This window comes from Eutrigla gurnardus, assembly GCF_963514095.1.
Source record: "Eutrigla gurnardus genome assembly, chromosome: 12".
NCBI classification, from domain to species: domain Eukaryota; kingdom Metazoa; phylum Chordata; class Actinopteri; order Perciformes; family Triglidae; genus Eutrigla; species Eutrigla gurnardus.
Genome location: NC_139926.1, coordinates 8,878,064 through 8,902,778, shown reverse-complemented (window position 1 = coordinate 8,902,778; position 24,715 = coordinate 8,878,064). Strand labels below are relative to the sequence as shown.

Here is a 24,715-nt window from a genome sequence, read left to right as displayed (position 1 = left end):
AGTAGATTTGTTTCATACAACATTTGTTATTTAGTATTAATCTTTTACATCAGTTATAATTTTTATTATCAGAGTTTAATCTTTAAATTGGTCTCGTATTGTCATAAACAACATGAAGTATCATGAACATTACTGCTTAGAATATTTGTGGTTGTATCAGGTGCTGCATTCAATGCATTTCAGACAAATATGGAATGAGAACAAACTGTAACTGGAGAGGTTTTGTAGGTGCAGAAATGTCAGTTTATTAAATTGGTTTTATTGATTAAGCTCCTTACTTATAAGATGTTTTATATTTCTAATTATTAGTGGAAGCAATCAATCAAGTGATTATGCTTAATGGCAAAAAAATGGCAGAAAAAACAAGGTGGAATTAAAGGAATTTGTTACAGCTTTTATTCATATCATATTTATAGAAGCCTCAAATATTCCAACAGCACTTCCACATATAGCAACCAAACAAATGGGAATTTCCTGCTAGTCGCATATTAGGCTATACAAGGATATAACGTCAGGTTACACAAACAGCCAAATTATGTAATATTTAATTGAAGATATTTTATGGATTTCTTTTCCTTTGAGGAACAGCACACACCTTTTAGTCACATTGAACAGAAACAGCAAAAAGTGTATTTCCTTATTTTTTCACTGTAGCCCAGAAAAAAGATAAACACTACAAATATTCACTTTTAGGAAACGATGTTGATGAGTTGTCTCTCAAAAGCAGAAAGACTGTGACTACTTACATCGTCATAGATTCAAGTGTCATTGAAATGTCTAAACCTGCACTGGAAAACGACAAATCTCAGGTTCAACTTAATTTCCGAGGGTCCATTGTAGCATAGGTGGCTGTGCAGTCTACTTAACATGATCCCCCTTCCTGCTTATTTTTAATTGGCTCATAATTTCTTAGTAGTCTAGGGGTACATGTCTGATTTGGTGATCAGCAGTCAGCCCCCTTGTTTACAGAGGAAATACAACATGGAGGGATGAACATACTGAGCACAATCCTTTTTAATTACACTCCCAAAGAACTTGTAAAACATGAACGGAAAAAGAGACAGACTAAAAGTTGTCGACATGGCGGAAGGAGCCCACGTTGGGGTTCACGGCCGCCCACTCATTGAAGCGGCGGTACGCTCCTGTCTCCAGCAGGTACTGGCGTCCGCGGTAGTCGGGAAGCTCGTAGAAGACCCAGGCGCCGTCCTGCACCTGGGCAGAGTGGACCTCCTGGAGGTGCCAGCGTTCAGGCAGGTTGGTCAAATCTTCACTGCACTCCAGCATCTGACCACTGAAGTCAGGACGCTCATAGACACGAACCTTGAACACACCAGAGGCCTGCAGGATGAAGACCAGGGGTTCAGTGAATTTCTGCACAAGGGACACACTTTCAGAAAATATAGAACAGAAAATAGATATTATACAAATACTCATACTTGAGTATGAGTATTTGTTTGGCACCTGAAGACAAGCTGCGGTTCTTTTTTACATATTCCAATGTATCGACATTACATTTCCAACCATCTCATACAAATACTGGATACTACTATTTTTTATTAAATTTACTTTTTTGTTAATCTTGAAAGGAATCACCTCCCTCTGAGTGATCAATCACTTGGAACAACTTGGACATTGAAACTCGTCAGTTCAGGAAACTGATCAGACATGACTATAATGTAACCCTTAACCCCGGAGATCAGAGCTTTGCATCCCATATGTGGTTCTATTTTTAGGCAACAAAAACACTTTGGGTTTTTGACTTTGTTAATAGATAACTACATAACTGAAGTATTGAATGCCTAAACACAACCATCAAAAGTTGAATTATGCTTTGGTTTAATCGGATATTGTATTGGTATGTTCACAATCTTTGCTACTTGCCCAATACTTAAATTAACATTATGTTTAGAAAAAAGTCATGCCAACATGAATGGCAATGTATGTATGTATCCTGGGAGACAGGGGTGCAATATGGTGGAGTTGGAAAGATACTCATGTGCTGGTGTTTACCTTCATGAACCTCTCAAATTATTGTGAGTTATTACAGAGATGTTGTTGGCAACATCACATTGTTGCCTCACATATGTTTTCTGCAGGAACTCACATTTCGTATGATCCGGCAGGACCTGATGCTGTTGTTGTGGCCCATCCAGTTCTGGTAGTCAGGGTACGCCCCCCTGGTCAGGATGTACTGGGAGCCCAGGTAGTTGGGCCTCTCATAGAGAACCCAGGCCCCGCTCTCCACACGAATAGAGTTGCAGTGGCTGAAGTGGGTGTTGAGCTCGGGACAGTCGCTGGTAAACTCATAGTAGCGACCTTGGAAGTTTCTGTCTTCATAAAACACGATCTGGATGAGGACAAAGGTTTTCAGTGGATATTCTAAACTAATATGTGATTAATTGGACTTAAAATAGTTGGTGAGAACACAATCTGTGTATCAAATCAATTAACTTGAACAGTTTTGGCCTCTTCGTACAAATCAAATGATGCAGATAGCGTGTCACAGTATCAGGGTCTGCTGGTGTGCCTACCTTTCCCACACGCTCCATGTTTGGGTGTCACACTATTGATGACTGCTAATCCCACCTTTTAAGTACACAATATTGCCTACAGGCCCGGTCCAGATTTATATATACAGTGTATGTGGACACACTGAAATGCACTGCCAGAGCCATCATTGTCATTTTAATTACCTCAGCCATTATGCACAATATGTGCACAATGGCTGATGCTGCAATCGTTATAAAATGCTGGGCTTTATATAGTGTTTACTAACTGTTGCAATGGCTGACCTTTTGACCAGAAACGATTTTGATCCAATTATTGATTATGTGGGTGATAGTGAGGCAGATGCATTTAACCTACTACTCACTTGACTGTAAACATGGGTTTATGGTCTTGATCGCTGGATTCAAGTCTTCTTCAATGCAGCATGATTATATGAGTCTCACCACTGAGGGGTAGAATTACAAAGACTGACGCAGTTTGCGTTGCATTTGTTATTGCGAGTTCGCACACAGCGCACGCTGTGCTTCCTCATTTTACGTTGTATTTATCAAACCTGACAGCCACCGGGCAAACAGCGCATAGGCTACTCCGCCCTCTCGCGTAATTAGCCCGCCTCTAAAAGCAATGAATGGGCCCGCATGTATCTAACGACAAAAAGGCACAAAAAAGCGCAAAAAAAATGCAAAAAGCACAAAAAAGCACATTAAAGGAGAAATCCGGTCATTTTTGACCCCATTTTTGTTGTCCCCAGGGTCATCCCGACATATTAGAAGCAAAAAACCCTAACCCTAACCCTTAACGTCACGGCAACGGCGCACACGACAATGCGTCAGTCACAATATTCTCCACCCCTCTGATGTGCCGAATGTCCAGATCGTACGCCTGCAAAAACAGAGTCCAGCGAATCAGTCTCTGATTTGGACATCTGAGCGATCGGAGGAAAGTCAACGGGTTGTGATCTGTATAGACCACGAGTGGTGTGCCACCACCCACATAAACCTCAAAATGTTGTATCGCCCAAACAAGCGCCAACGCAACAAAGGTTGCTCTCGCCTTTAAGAGCTCAGTCAGATGAAAAAACACGTGGAAAAGTTTTTACAGAAGCACCGGTAATAACCCACGAGGCCAAGAAACCGCTGCAGTTCTTTTTTCGTTGTGGGACGCGGAAACCCCTGAATCGCCAGAACCTTCGTCTGGACCAGGGCCACCTGACCCTGCCCCACAACTCGCCCCAAATATGTCACTGTGGCCCTCGCGAACTCGCACTTAGCTAAATTCACAGTGAGCCGCGCCTCTGCCAGACGCTCAAACAAGGCACGGACTCGCTGTAGGTGGGAATGCCAAGTGTCGCTGTAAATAACCAGGTCAAGATACACTGAGCAGCCCTCTAAACCAGCCACAACACGCTTCATCAAACGCTGGAATGTTGCTGGCGCGTTCCTCAAGCAAATGGCATAACAGTGTACGAGTAGAAACCTGATGGTGTAATAAAAGACGCTATTTCCTGAGCACGCGGAGAGAGAGGCACCTGCCAATACCCTTTGAGCAAATCAAATTTACTAACAAATCTGGCCGACCCCACACTGTCGACACAGTCGTCCATCCGCGGCAAGGGAAACAAATCTGGTTTTGTAACGGAATTTACCTTCCTCATATCAGTACAGAAACGCGGGGATTTGTCTGGCTTCGGCACAAAGATGCACGGGGAGGCCGAGCTAGATGAACTTGGCACAGCAATCCCATTCTCAAGCATGTAACCCACCTCTGCATCAAGATGTTTCAGCTTCTCTGGCGACATGCGATAAAAACGCTGTTTTACGGGCAGCGCATCCCCCACATCAATTTCATGTACCACCCAATCGGTGCGCAAAGGAACATTGCCAAAGAGACCGGGGTACCTCAGTATCAGCTCCGACAGCTCAACCCGCTTATCATCAGACAGATGGGAAAGCAGAACATCAAGTTGGCACAAAGATTCAGAATGTTTTAAGCGACCACACAACAGACTCTTATCCGGTTCAGGCACCCCATCCTCATACACCGCAGACATCGAACTGGCAAGCAGAGCTGGACGCACAGAGACCGGACGCCCGTCATCCTCACCAGCCAGACCAGACACATCACCACGGCTAAAATAGGGCTTCAACAGGTTTACATGGCAGAGCTGTTTGGACTTCCGCCGACCTGGAGTCTCAATCAGATAGTTCAACGCAGACAGTTTTTCAGCAACGATATAGGGACCAGCAAACTTTGCCTGGAACGGCGATCCCACAATGGGCATTAAAGCCAAAACTTGATCACCAGGGCTAAACTTCCAGCGCTCTGTCTGACGATCATAACACCTTTTCATCCGGCCTTGAGCCAACAGCAACCTATCACGTGCCATACAACCCGCAGCAAACAAGCGATGTCGAAACCCATTTACAAAGTCAATCAAATTCTTCGGCGGCTCAGCATCCACCCAGTTATCCTTTAAAACCGCCAACGGACCTCTCACCTCATGGCCAAAAACCAGATTGTTGGGACTGAAGCCAGTGTGCGTTATGCATTTTGTCGCCTTTTTTTTTACAGTGATGTATGCCTGTGCTGTGTGCCATGCAATGTTAGTATGCTGTCCTGTTACAGAGGCGATTCAATAAAATAGAATCAATTTTGTACCATTTCAAATAAAGCCTATTTTTATGGATTTCTGGCAAACTACCCCCCACTACAGCACCCCCAACCAAAACTCACTTCCCACGGCCCTGCTATGTTGTAACATAGTCATACATATGGACATAACAGCTTCATGGACAGTGTTGTGGGTAATGCGTTACTTTGTGCTCTAATTACTTTTTCCGTGTAACGTGTAATGTAACGCGTTAGTTTCGTGCGTCAAGCAATCAGTAACTTCGTTATTTTTTTAAAAAGTAATCCGTTATTTTAAGAATTTCTCCGGATACGGAAAGGAAAATCCCGACTGCGGCCTGCTTTTTGTCAGACAGTAGTGTGCCACCTGCGGATGTGTCAGCGGAGGCGCAGCGCTGTGATGCGTCTGTGCTCTGCTGCTGACCTACGTTACCTGTGTCGGAGCTTCAATACCCCACCACCCTCCAGCGCACCCGTAGAGTCTCGTTCTTACTCCCAGGAGAAATCGACTGTCGGACAGACGTTTCGAAAATCTTCTTCTGCTACGTTTTAATCATTACTTTGAAGAGTAAATGTAAGTGGACGATGGTAAAGTGAATTTAGGCCTGTGACACTTGAATAGTATTTTAGTTTGGCTATTAGGCTATTTGTCATTTGCCTGTGTGCCAGTGAGCGATTTTATTCGGCCTGTTATCATTTTTGTTCGACATAAATCCAGCTGTTAACATTTCTGTTAGATCGTTGACTGGTCGTTAATTTCTAAATGGATCTGAATCTGCTACCCGTTTACCTCAGATTGTGTTTACAAGTGAGCGCACTTTATGCACTTTCATAACTGCATTCGGGTTAAAAAAATTCAGGAGTTACCTAATCTTGTTTGGTGCTCATATATAGGCTACCTGTGCTGGGTAGGTGTGAATTTTGATTCATATGTTGTGTGATCAAAAAAAAAAAAAAAATTGATAAAGCGCTATGTGGCATATTGCTAACTGTCTTTATTGTTATCCTGCAGAGTTAATTTGTTTGGATGACTGACGTTATTCATCACTGTCACAACTTCTCCGGCATTTAAAGGAGGCTGTGTGTGTGTCAGTTAAGTTGCAACATGTGCTAGGTGCTGCAAACGGCTTTTAATTTTTGGTTACGCATGAGTACTCTAACACGTTACTTTTCTTCACAGGTAACGCTGTAACGTAACTCATTACTTTTAATTGATGGTAACGTTGTAATCTAATTAACTACTTTCCAAAGTAACTATACCCAACACTGTCATGGATTTATTACGGACTGCTCGATCATTTCTTTATAGATTACAAAATCAAAACTACGAGGAAAACGTTTTCGTTTCTGCGGTGACTGGGAGGGACGAGCGCCGCTCGGCTATCTACTGCTAATGTCTACGGGGTGATTTGACATGCAAACTCCATGCAAAAACACACATATTTATGTCGTTTCGCCACACTATTTGAGCTAAACGAGCGCGGTCGTGTCTCGTACGGACCCAACCTGTGTTGTATAGGTCTTGGAATTATTTTCTGAGGCCCAGGAAAGCAGATCAAACTTGCCCCAATGGGTTAGCATTGGAGCGAGTCTGGAAGGCTGCCAGGCAGGTAGAGATCTCGGGCTAGGCAACATCAATTTTTGTCGGGTTTTTTGCTTTTAATAAATCGGGATGACCCTGGGGACAACAAAAATGGGGTCAAAAATGACCGGATTTCTCCTTTAAAGTGATGGTTCGGAGTAAAATGCACCCTAGGTAATTTCCACCATGACATCCAGCCAAATACCCCCTCAGAAGCATTTTTAGCGATGGTCAACATTGGTCAAGATAGACCAGCATTGACTTTGTGAGTTGTTGTGTTGTCGGCAAGATGTTATTCAATTCATTACAACTAAATTTCTCCCAATTGTTCCCATCTCAAGAGAGCATAGCAGACCTGATGTTGTAGTAAATTCTATCATCTGGCATTTATCTTCAATATGTATACGAATTAAGTGGGCAACTACATATAAGAATCAAATAATACAACAACATAATCTAGATATAAGTATGGTTTATTGTAAAGTTGTCGTATTGGACTGCATTATTTTAGCTAAATTTTACCTAATAAACTGGCAACGGGATACAAATTATCCTTTATTTTTAGAGAGGACTTGAAAACCATTGATGGTGATATGTTCAGTAAGCCAATTAATAATAAAGGCATTGTTCATTTTTCTTTATGTTATATTTTATGGATAAAAGAAGATCTGTATTAAACTTTACAAAGACACAAACATTAGGGTCAAATCAATTTATTGCAAAGCTTTACACTAAAAGAGAACTGGTTGAATTTCACAGCTCCAAGATGATTCTGATGGAGCCCACAGTTGCCTTCAGAGCTCCCCACTCAGAGTGGTGTCGGTACTCCCCTTTCTCCAGCAGGTACTGGCGGCCACTAAAGTTGGGATGTTCAAAGAAGATCCAGGAGCCCTCCAGGACCCTGCAGGACTGGACTTCATGTCTGAGCCATTTCTCCTGGATAGCCTTTGTGTTTTCTGTCAACTCCAAAGAATGGCCGTTGAAGTTTGGCCTGTCGAATAGCCTCAGCTTGTACGGCCCTTTGGCCTGAAACCAAAACAGTCAAAGAAACGATGTATAAGACGGAGTGTTTCGTTTTTTTCCTTGTTTTTGTTATGGTACTCTCTCTGTGACTTACGTTTTTGATGATCCTGCAGGATCTGACACAGTCATTGAAGCCCATCCAGCGTCGGTAGTCATTATACTCCCCTGGACCAATGACATACTGGTAGCCCGAATAGTTGTCACGCTCGTACAGAACCCACCAGCCACCCTCTACCTTGACCGAGTTACATCGGTGGATGAAGCCCTGCAGGTCGACTGAATCTCCTTTGCAGTCGTAGGACTTTCCCTGGAAGTCCCGGTCCTCGTAAAACACAATCTGGAAAGAATAGGTATAAGATTATACACTTATACATTACATTATATTTTACAAAAAAATTGACATGTTTCTTGCACCAAATTTAGAAACAGATTAGCTCCCGCAACTGTAACAACTCATGTAGAATGCTGCCCCTACCTTCTCCATCTGTTGCTCTTAAAATACTAGATGCTGTGACAAACACAGTAGCCTACTCTTTATACATGGCAGAGACAATACTGCCAAATGCATGGTTAGCAGTGCATGTAGCAGTTATTACAATCCAAATATTCATCTAGAGTCTGCCCATTGTTCTTACTCACTGAGTTGCCTTTCCCCACACAATGATTGTTTAGCAGTGCCAAGTATCTGAACCTAAATCACGGCTCAAACTGATCTGGACCGCTGCAACACATGTGTTTTGGTTATACAATTTTAAGTAAAGCTTTTATAACTTTGAGGTGCTATACAAATAAAGTTTGTCATCATAAACCTTTATTTATTTTCCAAATCAGTTTCTGCATTAAATGTGCAGCAGGATTTCTTACAAGGCATCAATTATAATGGGGAATCCATCCTTTATTAAGGTAATCATATTAAACTGCAGTGATGAAAACTGTATTGATATAAACAAACTATTTAGCTCTGGCTAATTTGAACATTTGGAGCTTTAAATAAACTCATACTTTCTGTAAGAAAAGTAAATCATACAAAACAATACTGGAGACATATTTTTGTAAGTATTGCATGCGCATTTGTCAGAATTTAACATTAATTATTTTATTTGGGATTTTTTTAATGTATATTCCATGACTGTGTAGGCAGTTTGAGGTTGTGTACAGGTATGACAGCATGATGCTGACAAGATGATTGAGCCAATAAAAATCTGAATGTGTCTTCTTATGTGCTTTTTTTACATTCTCTGTTTATGGTTTTATGAAACAAGCACTTACATACACACAATAAATACTATCTCAGGTCTGTATTTAAGTATTTATTTTTAAGTATTTAAGCAAGTTTGAACCTTGCCATGAAACATTTAGGGAGAGATTAATCATACAATATTTGCAATGTATGTAATCCACTTGTTTGGGTGACCAAAATATGCCTGAATGTCATTGATATTGTTGTGATGCATAATATGAATCTTCACTCACAGTTAAAATGGCCACTATTGCACATTAACCCACGTTTGTCGTCCTTAAGCACCACAGTACGCCACTATCGCATGTGATTCACTATGAAATCAAAACATATTTGATCTTATTCATGAAGAATTAAAGGAAATAGTTAAACAGTATCACCATAAAATGTACTGAAAGATTGAGTTGGTGATTCTTTTCAGAAACACTCTGTTATATTACTTGAAATCCTCGTAACATACAGAACGACTTTTTCGGTTTGGCGATGCGCTCAAAGTCAAAGTCTCTGTGTTTTTTCCAAATTATCTACTCAACCTTTAACGTTGTGGTGTATGAAATTCTATACAAGCAAGTAAACAGCAATCAACTTATTGAGTATATGCCATTTTTAGTCTAATGTGTGTTAGACTTGCAACAAGGTCTGGTGCAGATACTGACTTATTACAAGTTTCTGTTGTGGATGAATTTGACCTGTAATTATTTAGTACATCCTGAATCTATGGAGAGATCTCACTTGCAATATGTTGATGCTGAAACTATTCATGCCTAAGTTACCAATTTGCTACTATGTCATCAGTTATCTTGCATTTGTCACAGTTTCTTAATGTATAATATAGGCGCCTGTCATCAATCTTTTTGGGGGGATGTGTTGAACTGTTTTACTGATGGACACTAGAAGACTAAAGGCGGTGAAGGTGTCATGTAACTTAACAAGAAAGAAGACACACAGCATTGTTATGGGTAAGAACATCATTTTTATTAATTTGAGAGCAACACTGGGTGGGAGGCTGAAGAATTCTCAAAACGTAGCCTTCTGGAACTCCTACTCAAGATTTTGAACCTTCAGTGGCATTAGGAATCTGGAACTCTGTAAGAATTTGAAATGTTGGTTTCTAGCAGTCTTGTCCTAGAACTCAATGATCTGAAGCTTGATTTTCTTTAGAATTCTAGAACGTTGGTGGCCTGTGCATTCATTTAATGCTTGTAGGGACTGCAGAACTAGAACTCTGTGATCATGCGGAAGGATCCCACAGCAGGGGAGGTGGCGCCCCAGTCTGTGTAGTTGCGGTACTCGCCACGTTCCAGGAAGTACTGGTGTCCGTGGTAGTTGGGTTGCTCGTAGAGGACCCACGCACCATCCATAACCACAGAGGAGTGGACTTCCTGGAACTTAAAGGCCTCGTAGACTGATGCGCAATCCTCAGCACACTCTGCCGCCTGCCCTGCGAAATCCTTCTTTTCGTAGAATCTGATCTTCCAGGACTTTCCATATACCTTTAGAAAATCAGTGAATTAAAGTTGATGAAACTATGTTGGTATTCAGTATTCGTTTGACCTATTTCTGTTCCCTCATTTACTTAGCTCACATCTACAAATGGTTTTCCTGGCTGCTTTCCTAGTTTTCTGCAATAACTGATGTGCATGGGCATGGACATAAAGCACCCTGCTGCCAAATCATGAGCCTTTTATCTCTCCTTTTTCTATCCTGGCATTTGACTGATTACTGCTTGGTTGGTGCACTCTCTGGTATTTGACTGGAGCTGGGCATTCGCCTGCAGAAAAATTAACCCAGAAATGTGTAAAAAAATGTTGTGTCCCTGATTTTATGCAAACTACCACCCAATTTCAATTTATGTTTTACTTTATCTAGAGCTTTGTATAGTACGCTAATCCCAGCTACATGAAACTGGTGCATTGACAATAGTATTACATGAATAAGACAAGGATGACTTTCAAAGCTTTGTTACCTGTTGCTAATATCCTAAAGCAAATTTACTGGTTAGTGAGCTTACATTTTTGATAGCGCGACATGACTTGATGCTATCATTGAATCCCATCCACTGTTGGTGATCAGGGTATTCCCCGGGGCTCAGGATGTACTGGTTGCCAGTGTAGTTGGGACGCTCGTACAGCACCCAGCAGCCACTCTCCACCTTAATGGAGTTACAACGGCCAAAGTAAGAACGCAGGTCAGGACAGTCAGTGCTGCACTCATGGTGCCGGCCTTCGAAATTCTTATCCTCGAAGAAAGCAATCTGGATAGAAGGAAACCGAACAAATCCTGGTGAACTTTCATTCCAGCAGTGTAAGAAAATACAACAACTGCATAACGTTTTGCCTGGCTGCCATTAAAATATCAACAATCTAGAAAAAAAGACAGTTTACATGCATCTCGTTACTGCCTGAAAGATCTTGAAAACCTTTAGAAAGCACCATTTGCTCCTTACCTTCCCCATTGTTATTGATGTATTGCTTGCCTGCCACCCAGCTGCAGCTGTGTTGTGGTTTATATCGAAATGCAGAATGTGCAGACGAGGGAAAGCTATTGTCATCTAAATTAGCCTGATTTGCATATCAGCAAAATGGTTTGGTCAAGTTTGATTTCCCTTTGTCCACATGTGATGGCATCATATCAAAGAATTGCCCAAAACTGAAGTGGAAAAGTTACAACAGCCAACAGCCATCTTTATTGATAATTGTGTGTATTGTTTCTATTGAGTTGTGCCATCTCAAGTGATGATTTGTTGGGATTTGGTCCTTATCAGCAGACTTTATTTTTTATTAATTGGTAATTTGTCTTCAATTTGATTTCTTACAGGATTTGATTATATCATCATAAAGGCAATGCAGTCATTCATCTGGACAGTTGGCAAAAGTAAACCTTTATACCGTGATGTCTTAGCTTTTATTCTATGTGTAGTTTGCATGTTCTCCCAATGTAAGTGTGGGTTCTCTCCGGGTTCTCTGGCTTCCTCCCACAGTCCAAAGACATGCAGGATGGGGATAGGTTCACTGATGACTCCAAATTGCCCGTAGGTGTGAATGTGAGTGTGAATGTTGGCCCTGTGATAGACTGGCGACCTGTCCAGGGTCAACCCTGCCTTCGCTCAATGTCAGCTGGGATCGGCTCCAGATACTGTGCACTGGAATGACCGTGACACACTGCAAAGAATGGAACCATAATTCATGTTATCAATTATACCTGTGATTACACTGCTATAACGTGTCAAACTGGCCTATTTGAGAGCTGAATGAAGATAGTGTTTTATGTTCTCCTGCAGCAGCAGAGGAAAACAGGAAGAGAAGAAGTCCTGAACGGTCTGAGTCATAACCACTGGGGCTTCATGATGCACCATAGGGATTTTCCTCTTGTTGACTTGAAATCATCAATTGGAAGGATTAGCTGGATATTAGGATCTGAATAAGTATTTTAGTGTGAATCAAAAAGAGCAGTTTGTGAGTTATGTTTTTGGTTAGTCAAGAAAATGCAGGGTCCTGGTAAGTGTTTATTAATCATCTGTGCTGTCAAAAGGTGTGCTGTCAAAAAGATAATAACAATACTTAAGTACTACAAAAGTAAAACATCATAAGATCACTGAGTCAAAAGTAATTTACTCATACAACCTTTGCAAGTAGTTCCAAATATTGTTACCAAAATGTACTCCAGTCACTCAAATTTACTCATTTATAGACCAATACAGCTACATTAATGATCATGACCCTCAGATCCCCAGATTGTTGGGCTAAGACTGCATATAAAGGGATCAGAAATAAACAAAGGTTGTTTACTAAAATCTCATTTCTTCAAACAGGTTAGAGCACAAACCTCTCCTACTATACTGCGTTTTGATCATTTCAGGGTAATATAAACTGTAGTTTGTTTTTCTTGTCATCCTAATCTCCTCCAGTCTGAGAAATGTATAACTCAGTTCTTCTCCCTCCTCTCCTGCCTTGTGTCTTCCACCCATTTCCCCTGCCTTTTTTTCTGGATCACAATGGCACAAATGAAATTAACAGCGATCGCAGAGCTGCTTATTCATCAGCTTCCACATAATTTGAATAACAAAACCCTGTTACAGCGTGTATAAAGTATAAAAGCCGCCTGGCAGCCACAGGTTGTTGGACAGATTCCCATTAACACAGATCATCAAACATGGGCAAGGTATGTAGAGAGTAGACCAGAAAAACAAGCACTTTTCAGTTTTAGGACACACACAATGTTAACAAATGGAAAAATAAAATTACCGTAGATGAAATATCCAAGCTTACTAAAGTACATTTTAAAATGGACACATTCAGGCCTCTAGATCAGTTTGTGCAGTGTTATTTTTTTCTTTTTCTATTCTACAGATCATCTTCTACGAGGACAGGAACTTCCAGGGTCGCTCCTATGAGTGCATGAGTGACTGCTCTGACATGTCCTCCTACCTGAGCAAATGTACTTCCTGCAGGGTGGAGAGCGGCTGCTTCATGGTCTACGAGCGTCCCAACTACATGGGGAACCAGTACTTCCTGAGGAGAGGAGAGTACTCCGACTACGTGTCTTTTGGCATGAGTGACTCTATCCGATCCTGCCGTTTAATTCCTCAGGTATGGAAGGATTCTGAAAAGATAACTAGATGATTAGATCATGAGAAATAAGTCAAATTTAACGTCTAATTCATGTAATATTGATTCAAAATAGTCAAATCAATTGCTAATGGTATTTATTTTTCCTACTGTGCTGCTAAAATGTGGGATAGAAAGTAAATGACTGAATTCTTTTTTTTTTTTAAGATTTCACATTTGAAATTAACAGCAGTCAGCTGACTCATCCTCCTCTTTGTGTTCATCAACAGCACAGGGGCTCTTACAGGATGAGGATCTACGAGAGGGAGAACTTCCAGGGCCAGAGTCATGAGCTGATGGAGGACTGCGACAACATCCAGGACCGCTACCGTATGAACGACTGCCAGTCCTGCAACGTGATGGACGGCCACTGGCTGATGTACGAGCAGCCCCAATACAGAGGCAGGATGATGTACATGAGGCCCGGAGAGTACAGGAGCATGAGAGATGTTGGATTCAGTGGCATGAAGCTCAGCTCTGTCAGGCGTATAATGGATTCCTGTTGAAGCAGAGGGGAATATATGTGTTGAATAAAATGAAAGAGGGATCAAATTTCACCTTGTCCTCTTGTTGTCTTTGTGTTTGTGGCTGTGAGGGTTCAATCTTGGGCTTTAAAGTGACCTAGTGAATCATATTCATCCAGCTTAGTCAAACATTAATGGCACAACTCCCACTTTAATGCAATCCAAAGTATACCCTGCTAAATAGCAAAACATTAAGTTGTTTATAAACCAAATATTTTAATTCACCATACATGCCTTCATTGTTTCATCTCATTATTTCAATCTCTGACAGGCATTAGTCACAGTTATCTCAATACATCCTCTATTAAAGCGCCATGCTGTGGTCACTTGCCATGCAATTTGATGTAAATACTAAAAATAACAGCACACACTCTGCAACAGCTGTCTTTAACATACTCAAGTGTGCAGTCACACAACATATCCACTCTTAGGGGACATTCACCAATTTCCATATAAAGTTCAGTTCATGACTCGGCCTCTGAAAACAGCTCCACTGCTTTCGGTGGCTGGGAAAATAACCAATATGGAGGACGAACGTTAGTGAGAGATTAGGGATCAGTGGTTAGCAAATGTGTGACCCTTTCTGAAAACACGATTCCTGTGAGCCCTCCACCTTCAAAAAAAGTACAGCACTAAATGCTAAATTGCTGGACTTCACATTTAAGAGGGTGTAAACTTCCAAATGGGTTTCTGCTCTTTTGCTGCTGCTAAAATTCATGTTTGTTGTTGTAATAGTATGCAGCACCTTTTATTTTAATTCAATTTTTTTCATTCTTCATTTTGTAAAGATTTTTGTATCGTATTTTCTATTTTTTTTTTTGTTATTTTTGTTTCAGTTACTTATCTTTTCTTTCTGCCTGTGGTTATGGGAATCCATAATATTAAATTATATTAATCGTATTAAATGCCCACTGTACTGGTCACTCTGCACAACACACGACACACATTCAGATCGCATCGCATGTTCATGTCCTGTACTTCAAAATCAACAATTCCTTCAAAATATTAGTTTTATTTTTTAGATAAAATGCATAGTGTGCAAATATATTTTCATCTGACAGAGAGGGGATGTTTTAACACAAGTCCATAGGTCCATATTTTAACGGTGTATTATTTGATATTATTTTTGACGTATTATTTGAAACAGTTAATAATAGAACAGTTGGAGCAATAATATAGAGCCTTTATTTAAGTAAAGCTAGCGATACCACAGTGTAAAAGTCCTGCATGCCTAAATATGATAGCAAAATATACTGCACTTTTAAAAGCAAAAGTAATTAACTTCATTTATATAGTATAGTGCTACAATGTGCTTCACAGCTGCACAGAAAAAACAGAACCATAAAGTACAACAGTGAATAAAAAGGACCCGTTTCAGTCTTACACTATACATTGAAACATAATGTATTAAAGGAGTCATAACCTGGTTTTATACGTATCCAGCCCCCCTTGGATCGCTTTGGATCAATTCGTAAAACTTATTAGAAAAAAAAAAAAAAAATTTAATCAAACATTGAGCTTGTTCTGACCCTTTTTCGTACCGCGATTTTATCACGCGAGATTACGCGCGAGGTTTTGACTGGTCCGGATGTGCATTGTATAATATGTAATGAGGCGCGCGTTGATTCGCCGCAGGAAGGACAGAGCCGGGGGGGCTTGCCTGCATGCAGACTCCAAAACATAATGGCGGCGCTTCGGCGATTTCAGGTAGCGGACGGGGCGGGGTTGGGTGGTGAAAGAGGGGTGGGCTTATGCAAGTAGCCGCCACGGTGACGTCACCGAAGGCGCAGAATCAAAATCTCGTGCTTTAGGAATGCACACCCTTGTGTGCTATTCCTGTTCGGAAAAAGAGCAGAAGCGAAAAAACGGCGCCACTTTCAAACTCCAGCCTTTCAGGCAAGTTTCAACTGAGGTCAAACACAGATATGCATGTTTTAACAAGAGAAATTGCGATTTCCTGGTGATGACTCCTTTAACGTGTAAGTAGCAGAAGGAGTTAATGAACAATGTTATACACTTTTAATGTTGTAATCTATAAAAACTCTTCAACTCCTCCCACTTAAGCAAGAAGGACACCGAGGACAATAATATCCATATTATGTGCAATATTATTTTTTTCAACATCCTGCAATATTAAATATCACTATCATGTGCCATATTATCTTCAATGTATCATGTGCAATAGAACTTTTTATAACTGTTTCAATATCATTGCCAAAGTTGTTTTTCTATTTTAGTTTACGGATTTTACGAAATAATCTTACTTATATAGTTATTGTATTAGGCAGTGGTATTACCACTAATGGATTTTGCTTGTGTTTTTAGTCTTATGGATAATTGTTATTCTATTTTGCACTGGTGTTCATATGACCTTCTATACACTTTATATATGTATTACTCTATTGTTGGTTTGTGTTTGCATTGTTCCTCTGTTGTTGTTGTTGTTGTTGTTGTTATTGTTTCTTTCTTTTACTTCTGTTGTGATTTTTGATCAATCTTGTCATCACTGTGGGTTTTGTTGTTTTGGTTTCTAGGGTTTTTCTAGTCATTCTGTCTTGTGTTGTCACTTGTTTTTCCTGTCTTGTCCATGTCATGACTGTTGGTTTTTGTAGTGTTGGTTTCCTGTTTTATTTTGTAGTCCTTCTGTCTTGTGTTTTCACGTGATTTGCTTCCTGCCTTGGTTTCCCTCCTTTTTTCTGTCTCCCAGCTGTGTCTCATTGTCTCGTCAGCCTTGCCTCTTGTTCTCCCCAATCCCCATAGCCAGCCCTGTGTATTTAGTCTGTGTGTTTGTGTTCTGTCCTTGCTTGATTGTCCTTTGTTATTCCGGATGCGTGTTCACCTAATCTGTCCTTCCCATGTCTTCTGGTCTTGGTCTATGCCTTGGATTATTGTTTGTACCTTTTTTTTTTGTCTACGCTTTGTATTCTTGTTCTTTGTATTTCGTAGTGTTTTTGCCTGTTTGGTCTCCCTAAGTTTTTGGATGTTTTTGTATAGTGTTTTTTCCCCCTGTGGTCTCCCTGAGTTTTTTGCACTTTGTGTTTTTGTTAGCTTATTATTTAAATAAACCTTTTTTTTTTTTACTGCATTTGGGTCCTTACCTCCTTCATTCTGAGTACAACCGTGACAAATCTCTTGCACAATAATTTGATTTGGATTAATAAAGTGCTATCTTATCACTTATCTTAAGAATCCTAAGTATATTCTTAGTTCTAAAAAGAAAATTTCCCTCTGAAATGTGCTCTAATTCTAAAGTATCAGAAAATTGAAATACTCAAGTCTTTATTTACACCACTGTCATAGCACAAAGAGTCCCAGCTGATACATTTGCTACTGTCCCACCTGTACCCCATAGGAGAGCCCCTGCTGCTGGCATTGCACCAGATGCATACAGTCAAGCATAATAACCATTTCCAGACCGATTTAACAAACATCATAGCCCTGTATGCTACACTGCTGAGTAAGATATTTAAAACAATGGCTCCATAGATCATTTAACTATCATGATGGGTATAAAAGTAACACAGAGTGTGACCGTGCAAAGTACCCGTGTAATCAGCATAGCACCGAACATCAAAATGGGCAGAGTAAGAGATCATTTATATGTAGTATAGGTATATCATTTCAACATGTGTCTCAGAGAAATTGTTTTAAAATGTGCCGTTTTATTTTCAGATAATCTTCTACGAGGACAAGAACTTCCAGGGTCGCTCCTATGAGACCAGCAGCGACTGCGCTGAGCTGACATCCTACCTTAGCCGCTGCAACTCCTGCAGGGTGGAGAGCGGCTGCTTCATGGTCTATGAGCGTCCTAACTACATGGGCCACCAGATGCTGGCAAGGAGGGGAGAGTACCCCGATAACCAGCGCCTGATGGGAATGAGCATGAGTGACTGCATCCGTTCCAGCCGCATGATCCCCACGGTAGGAAGCTTCATGTGGAATCATGAGGCTGAAGATAGAAGCTAACTCAGAAGCAGCCCAGAAGAAGCCATTTGTTTTTATTATTATAAAGTGATCTTTTGTCTCTTCATGTCACATTTTACAGCACAGAGGTCCATTCAAGATGAGGATCTACGAGAGGGAGAACTTCAGAGGTCAGATGAATGAGGTGGTGGACGACTGTGATTCCATCCAGGATCGCTTCCACATGTCCGACTGCCAGTCTGCTCACGTGACAGACGGCCACTGGCTGATGTACGAGCAGCCCCAATACAGAGGCAGGATGCTCTACCTGAGGCCCGGAGAGTACAGGAGCATGAGAGACATGGGAACAGGTCCCATGGACATGAGAATCGGATCCATCCGACGTATCATGGACTCCTGTTAAAGAACAGAACAGGCTTGAGACTTGAAACTGTCATCGACATATATTAATAAAGAATTGATGATTGCATTTAAAATCCCCGACCAGCGAGCTGGGAGGAAATTTTGGGCACAAACTTTATGAAAATAAATTACATGAATTATCTATGAGCAACTGTTCCAGTATGTCAAAGGACAGTTTGGGCTGCTGCTATTTTAATAACTGTATCCCACAGCTTCTATGAAATGTGTTGTCATATATGATGCATGAGACATTAAAAAAATATTTCAAAGGATCAAAATGGCCGCTGTGAGACGTGTGCATGACTTTCTACACATTTTCCTGAGATCACTGCAATCGATACATGACACAAACGTTTTTTTGAGTGTAAAAAATAAGTAAACAGAGAATAAATAGAACTATGGCATGGTGTTGTGTTTGCAGCTTCAGTGGCCTCAACTCAAAACACCTTAAGTGCCTTTTCTATTTGAACCAAGTCTCACCAAAACCTGACAATGATGAACTTTCAGCACATACAAAACCTATTCATTTGTTGAGGAAATTAAAAACATTATGCAGGATTAAATAGACAGAGATAGAAAGAACAGCACTAAGCCATATTTGGATTGTTACATAAGTATATGCTTTGTTGTGGGTCTTTTATAAAGCTAATAATAGTTTACTGCCCCACGGATGTGAGGAAGGAAATTCTAATAAGAGCAAAGACATTTGAATCTAAATCCATTGCAGAAGAAAAGTTAAGAGCTGCAATCTGATTCCTTCAATGAGCTTCATTGTAACACTGAATGGGGAATGTTTGGAGATATCTGTGAGGATCAATCGTTTTATTTTTATCGACATGAATGGATACTGCCTAAAAAGAAAGAGATCGAAAATTAGGGCTAAGTTCATGTTAGGTAATTTGTGGCATTATGAACATACACATGGTCTTATTTTATTTCCTATACTTTAATTTCTCTTTTATTCTCCATTTGTCTTTACTTATGTCTGTCCTTGTGCTGCTGCTACACTCAAATTTCCTCTCTTTGATTCAATAAACGATTCCCAGAGGAGATCTTAACTTATTTATTATATCTTGCTTTGTTATTTTTACTGATGTCTGGTATTGCACTGTCCCCTTTGCTGCTGTAACATTGCAAATCTCATCGCTGTGGGACTAATAAAGGACTATCGTATCTTAAAGGCTGGTCCACAGTAAAACAGCCCTCATCACAAGTGAAACATGTCAGAAAAATATCTCAATAAGCCTCAGTCACCAGCATCCATATTTGATTTATGATAACAGCTCACAACTACAGTGATACCACACATATATTGAGTAGACCTTTTCTATGTGTAGGACTAGCATGGTGTCCCATTAGCTGGTTCAAAGTTTGTAAAATAAAAGTTTGAAAATGAAACAAATATCAAAGCTGTATTGGCAAAAAGTAATGAACAGAAAAAGCTATGGTACATTTAAAAAGTGTATTTCAATAAGTCCCAAATGACAAAAAAATATTGAATTAGCAAATTGATCTATACAGTATGAGTGTTTCATATAACATATCTGCTCTGCAACATCTAAAGTTAATGTATAGTTGTTTACTCAAACTATTTTGTTTACTGATCACAACCATAAAAGTCCTGTCTCTTTAAACTTAAACGTTGGTACATTAAGCCACTATAAAAGCAGAAGGGATCTAGCCAGTTATCCATACAATACTTTATATGAGGCGACTAAATATATCATAAAAAGCTATCAAATGTAATTCTACATAATCACTATATATATCCATGTATGTATCTATTCATGTTGCTAAAGTTACATCATGAATAGCTAGTTAATTATTTATTTTCTTGCTTCAACTTTTTCTTTTTATAAAAATTGATAATGAACTGTGAAGTGAAATATCCAGTACAATGTGAAAGATAGAGATGGATATCATATTGCATTTGGAAGCTTCTCTTTATATGTTAAACAACAATACTGCATGTGTACAGTATATGCATTTCCATCAGAGTGGTATAGTGCTAGATAATAACCCTTCAGCGTCCTGACTGCTCAGTAGTCTTCTATGGCATGTTGCTGGCTCAGGGATTTGCACAATAGAAGCCCGACATACTTTTTTTCGCATTGAGCATAGTATAAAAGTAACAGTAACCGCCAACAGGAATACACAGCAGCCACAACTCCGTCCTCAGGACCAACCAAATTAAATCATGACCATGGGCAAGGTAGGTACTGGGAATTATCCACCCATTAAAAAAGTCTACTTAAATCTCAAATGCATAAAGCTCTACATTTATTGTAATTAAAAAGCCATCTCATCGGAAATGGTAATAATGAGGCATTGTTGTGCTTTCAGATCATCTTCTACGAGGACAGGAACTTCCAGGGTCGTCACTATGAGACCAGCAACGACTGCCCTGAGCTGACCTCCTTCCTGAGCAGGTGTCACTCCTGCAGGGTGGAGAGTGGCTGCTTCATGGTCCATGACCGTCCCAACTACATGGGAAACCAGTACTTCATGAGGAGGGGCGAGTACGCCGACTACATGAGCATGATGGGAATGTCTGACTGCATCAGGTCTTGCCGTAGCATCCCCATGGTACAGTAGGATTTCCATTCCCTAGATAGTATTTCTTTGAGAAATCTTTGAATGTTTTTCTGATTTTCTTTTCTCTTAAACATTTTCTCTACAGCACAGAGGATCCTACAAGATGAGGATCTATGAGAAGGAGAACTTCGGTGGTCAGATGCATGAGCTGATGGACGACTGTGACAACATCCAGGACCGTTACCGCATGAACGACTGCATGTCCTGCAACGTGATGGACGGCCACTGGCTGATGTACGAGCAGCCCCATTACAGAGGCAAGATGATGTACCTGAGGCCCGGAGAGTACAAGAGCTTCAGGGACATGGGCATGAATGACCAGAGGTTCATGAGCATGAGGCGCATCACTGACTCCTGCAACTAAATTTCCACTATATAAAATGTTTCACTCTGCTATTTTGACTTCATGTTTAAAGTGTTGTTTTGAGTCACAGGCAGTACAGGAGGGGATGTCAATGGGGATGATATCAGATCAAATGATCATGAGGTACATTCGTAATGTGGTTAACATTCATGCATATAAGAACAGCATAATAATGGAAAATAAAGATTATAATTTGTACAATATGTCAAGAGTCTTGTTATTTGTTTTTGGTAAACACTGCACAATTGCAATTCAATGGTTTTTAATTCAAATACATTTTTATTTCATTTGGTTTTACAACATAATTCAAATTTCCACAGATTCATTTACATGCGATGGCTCCTGCACTCCTGCACACAAATTATCCTATAGTGTGCATTTTTGTGTTCAACTCTCAATGTATTTCACTTGAATTTGATGCATCACTGCTACAGCATGATCACTGGAAGGTCTGGGAGTGACACACTCTTTATCAAAGCAATTCAGTTACCACCAACTCTCTGAAGACTCATTTGGATATAAATGGGCCAATTTTCTGCTCAATGTTTTCATATTAGCTCATTTAAATAATTCAAATAAAACAAGAGCACCAAGATGCTATTTTCTTGGGAACGCATTTGGGGTCCATTTCACCCTTTGTGGGTTCTTTGAGGTTTAGCAGCTGCAAATGCAGCTAATCCACATTTGTAGTGAAATGAAAAGCAATGATTTCAATAATGGTTGTTAATTAGTCCACTCCACACTGGGCTGGATTTTTCATTTGGATCATTTTAAAAATCTAGAATACATTTCAAGAGTATCTGTCTTCTGTATCGTGTTAGTGATATTTCTGAGGGGATAGGCATGCAGGACAAAGTTTGGAGGAATTTGATTGTGTCTTTGAAAATATTCACTATTTTCCAACTTTTCTAGCTCCGTCATTGTAGATTGATTGGTTGATGGATGACATGATGTTATTGGTTTAAATTGGTGGGTATTACCTAGATACTATATTTTGTTTTCCAAGAAGAAAAAGATGATGGATTTTGATACAAAAATATTGAGATATTTTTTGCCATGTATTGTTAAATATGTGCATGTTATGACTAGAGTTTTGATATAAAAGGGTTGAAGGGTTTTTTCATTTCAGGTCAACTTTAAGAGTTTTCAGGATGTCAGCATAGAACAGAGCCAACTTGACCTCACCAAAAACAATTATGTATCGTCACCACGAAAACAATGTTATGTAGGTTTGGCAACAAAAGCCACTTAGTTAGGCTTAGGAAAAACATCATAGTTGGGCTTAAAATAAGTATGTCAATTTAGGCTTATGCACAAAATGAATGTGAGTTTAAGGAAACAAAAACACTTAACGGTTAGGGAAAAAAATTAGGAAAGTGCCACTTCACAATGCATTGGGACACGGTCTCAAACATCAGTCTTGTGATTGAAAGTCTTAATTGAAATATCCAATTGTTTCATAATTAACTTTATAAATGTATTAGCAAACAATGTTAGTATTATCCAGATTATCAAATAAATATATGTCTATATCAAGATATTTTATTGTGATATATTTTTTTGTAATTCTTTATTCAATATCCAAATAATTCCTTCATTGATACACAAAATCACAAAATATCACAAAACCCATAACCACAATCATGACACTCCATATTACATTTCCTTCCATATTACATTTCCTTCTCCAACCATTTTCTTTCACTAACACCAGTTCAAGGTCAACTATTAACAATCAGTGTTAGACATTCAATGTTGAGTTGATATTACCGGCCTTCAGAGGCAACTGTTAACGTATCCACTTCAGATGACAATAAAATGATGGCTATTATGAATTTGTTTGAAACCCCCTTTCTGAATGAATAATCAGCTTTGGTCAAATGTAAGCCTGTTGATTCCTTTTGTTTAGGGGGATCAAAAAGTGAGATCAAGCTATAATTGAAATTATTGTGGCTTTTGAATAACCTGCTAATATACTCAATAGTTGTAGTGTGTAACTCCCAGCAACACATGTTAAACTGCACATAGAATACTCATATACACTATAACCAAACTCAGAAACCATTTTGAAATAGGCTCTATTCTTATCAAAGGAAAATTCTGTTTAGAGGTTGTGACCCTGTTGATAAATTGGTAAGCAACTCAAAACTATAGGCTTCTATAGTAGGTTGCTGGGTCAGGACTTTGAACAATAGTGATGTTCACAGTCTTTGTCCCTGGCCAGGTATAAATATGACTTGTTCAGACAGGCAGAGTATCAGTTCAAAAACAGTTCTCTGAGAGTTCTGGGAAACCACTGCAGTTAACATGGGCAAGGTAGGAAAAAAATACTATTAAATCATTACATACAAATATATATATGTGTGTGTGTGTGTGTGTGTGTGTGTGTGTGTGTGTGTGTGTGTGTGTGTGTGTGTGTGTGTGCAAATATGTATTTATGACCTTTGTTTTTATCCATTTTTCAGATCATCTTTTACGAGGAGAGGAACTTCCAGGGTCGTTCCTATGAGTGCATGAGCGACTGCTCTGACATGTCCTCCTACCTGAGCAGGTGTCACTCCTGCAGGGTGGAGAGCGGCTGCTTCATGGTCTACGACCGTAACAACTACATGGGAAACCAGTATTTCATGAGGAGGGGCGAGTACGCCGACTACATGAGCATGATGGGATGGAGTGGTAGCATCAAGTCTTGCCGTATGATCCCCATGGTAAGTATCAAACAGGTCTAAAAAGAGAGTGATACCTTTTTATATCTAAGAAAAAAATCAACACATTTTGTTTAAAACAGCACAGAGGCCAGTTCAGGATGAGGATCTACGAGAGGGAGAACTTCGGTGGTCAGATGAATGAGCTGATGGACGACTGTGACTCTATCATGGACCGTTACCGTATGAACGACTGCATGTCCTGCAACGTGATGGACGGCCACTGGCTGATGTACGAGCAGCCCCATTACAGAGGCAAGATGATGTACCTGAGGCCCGGAGAGTACAGGAGCTTCAGGGACATGGGCATGAGCAACATGAGGTTCATGAGTATGAAGCGCATCACTGATATGTGCTAGTTGTACATATTGACTTCAATAAAAGATGTACATTTCTATAATCTGATGTCATGGAATTTAATTTCATTAGTACTATTATCAATTTCCAAATATATTTTCAATAAATATTAAAAATGTTCTACAACTATGTCCAACATAATAATTTTGCCCTATCCCACCGTTGACAACAAGGCATTTCATCAAAAAGGCGAAAGAATAGATATTTTCACAATATACACATTCACATAATTGCAGGTAATCTGTAGTTATATACA

General features: G+C 39.9%; 6 protein-coding genes across 6 annotated transcripts; 3 read left to right on the top strand and 3 right to left on the bottom strand.

The window, feature by feature from the left end:
• Positions 1 to 1,057: 1,057 nt before the first annotated feature.
• LOC311022080 (gamma-crystallin B-like) lies at positions 1,058 to 2,549 on the bottom strand (the record flags this gene model as incomplete). Its single annotated transcript, XM_084023105.1, has 3 exons — positions 1,058 to 1,338; positions 2,105 to 2,347; positions 2,532 to 2,549. The coding sequence occupies 3 exons, from the start codon at positions 2,547 to 2,549 to the stop codon at positions 1,066 to 1,068; spliced, it is 534 nt and encodes a 177-aa protein (XP_083879231.1). The 3' UTR covers positions 1,058 to 1,065.
• Positions 2,550 to 7,425: 4,876 nt separating this feature from the next.
• On the bottom strand, positions 7,426 to 8,231 carry LOC311022261 (gamma-crystallin S-1-like). The gene is made up of 3 exons (XM_084023379.1): positions 8,217 to 8,231; positions 7,836 to 8,078; positions 7,426 to 7,744 (listed from the first exon to the last, which is right to left on the bottom strand). The coding sequence occupies exons 1-3, from the start codon at positions 8,223 to 8,225 to the stop codon at positions 7,472 to 7,474; spliced, it is 525 nt and encodes a 174-aa protein (XP_083879505.1). The 5' UTR covers positions 8,226 to 8,231; the 3' UTR covers positions 7,426 to 7,471.
• A 1,720-nt stretch (positions 8,232 to 9,951) lies between these two features.
• On the bottom strand, positions 9,952 to 11,449 carry LOC311022260 (gamma-crystallin M2-like). Its single transcript, XM_084023378.1, has 3 exons — positions 11,428 to 11,449; positions 10,993 to 11,235; positions 9,952 to 10,474 (listed from the first exon to the last, which is right to left on the bottom strand). The coding sequence occupies exons 1-3, from the start codon at positions 11,434 to 11,436 to the stop codon at positions 10,199 to 10,201; spliced, it is 528 nt and encodes a 175-aa protein (XP_083879504.1). The 5' UTR covers positions 11,437 to 11,449; the 3' UTR covers positions 9,952 to 10,198.
• Positions 11,450 to 13,020: 1,571 nt separating this feature from the next.
• On the top strand, positions 13,021 to 18,813 carry LOC311022265 (gamma-crystallin M3-like). The gene is made up of 4 exons (XM_084023383.1): positions 13,021 to 13,142; positions 13,331 to 13,570; positions 17,785 to 18,033; positions 18,158 to 18,813. Exons 1-4 carry the CDS (start codon positions 13,134 to 13,136, stop codon positions 18,437 to 18,439), a joined length of 780 nt encoding a protein of 259 aa, XP_083879509.1. The 5' UTR covers positions 13,021 to 13,133; the 3' UTR covers positions 18,440 to 18,813.
• A 1,785-nt stretch (positions 18,814 to 20,598) lies between these two features.
• On the top strand, positions 20,599 to 21,583 carry LOC311022252 (gamma-crystallin M3-like). The gene is made up of 3 exons (XM_084023368.1): positions 20,599 to 20,650; positions 20,782 to 21,024; positions 21,119 to 21,583. Exons 1-3 carry the CDS (start codon positions 20,636 to 20,638, stop codon positions 21,395 to 21,397), a joined length of 537 nt encoding a protein of 178 aa, XP_083879494.1. The 5' UTR covers positions 20,599 to 20,635; the 3' UTR covers positions 21,398 to 21,583.
• A 2,080-nt stretch (positions 21,584 to 23,663) lies between these two features.
• LOC311022259 (gamma-crystallin M3-like) lies at positions 23,664 to 24,487 on the top strand. The gene is made up of 3 exons (XM_084023377.1): positions 23,664 to 23,713; positions 23,863 to 24,105; positions 24,186 to 24,487. Exons 1-3 carry the CDS (start codon positions 23,705 to 23,707, stop codon positions 24,459 to 24,461), a joined length of 528 nt encoding a protein of 175 aa, XP_083879503.1. The 5' UTR covers positions 23,664 to 23,704; the 3' UTR covers positions 24,462 to 24,487.
• Positions 24,488 to 24,715: the final 228 nt, after the last annotated feature.

Bases quoted from the DNA above. Each gene is read 5' to 3' on its own strand.
- LOC311022252 (XM_084023368.1), top strand. The intron at 21,025-21,118 runs GTACAGTAGGAT...TTTTCTCTACAG, and splicing joins CTTGCCGTAGCATCCCCATG to CACAGAGGATCCTACAAGAT.
- LOC311022260 (XM_084023378.1), bottom strand. The intron at 10,475-10,992 runs GTAAGCTCACTA...GATTTTCTAAAG, and splicing joins CATGTCGCGCTATCAAAAAT to GTATATGGAAAGTCCTGGAA.
- LOC311022261 (XM_084023379.1), bottom strand. The intron at 7,745-7,835 runs GTAAGTCACAGA...TTTTGGTTTCAG, and splicing joins CCTGCAGGATCATCAAAAAC to GCCAAAGGGCCGTACAAGCT.
- LOC311022265 (XM_084023383.1), top strand. The intron at 13,571-17,784 runs GTATGGAAGGAT...TTTTATTTTCAG, and splicing joins CCTGCCGTTTAATTCCTCAG to ATAATCTTCTACGAGGACAA. The intron at 18,034-18,157 runs GTAGGAAGCTTC...CACATTTTACAG, and splicing joins CCAGCCGCATGATCCCCACG to CACAGAGGTCCATTCAAGAT.
- LOC311022259 (XM_084023377.1), top strand. The intron at 24,106-24,185 runs GTAAGTATCAAA...TGTTTAAAACAG, and splicing joins CTTGCCGTATGATCCCCATG to CACAGAGGCCAGTTCAGGAT.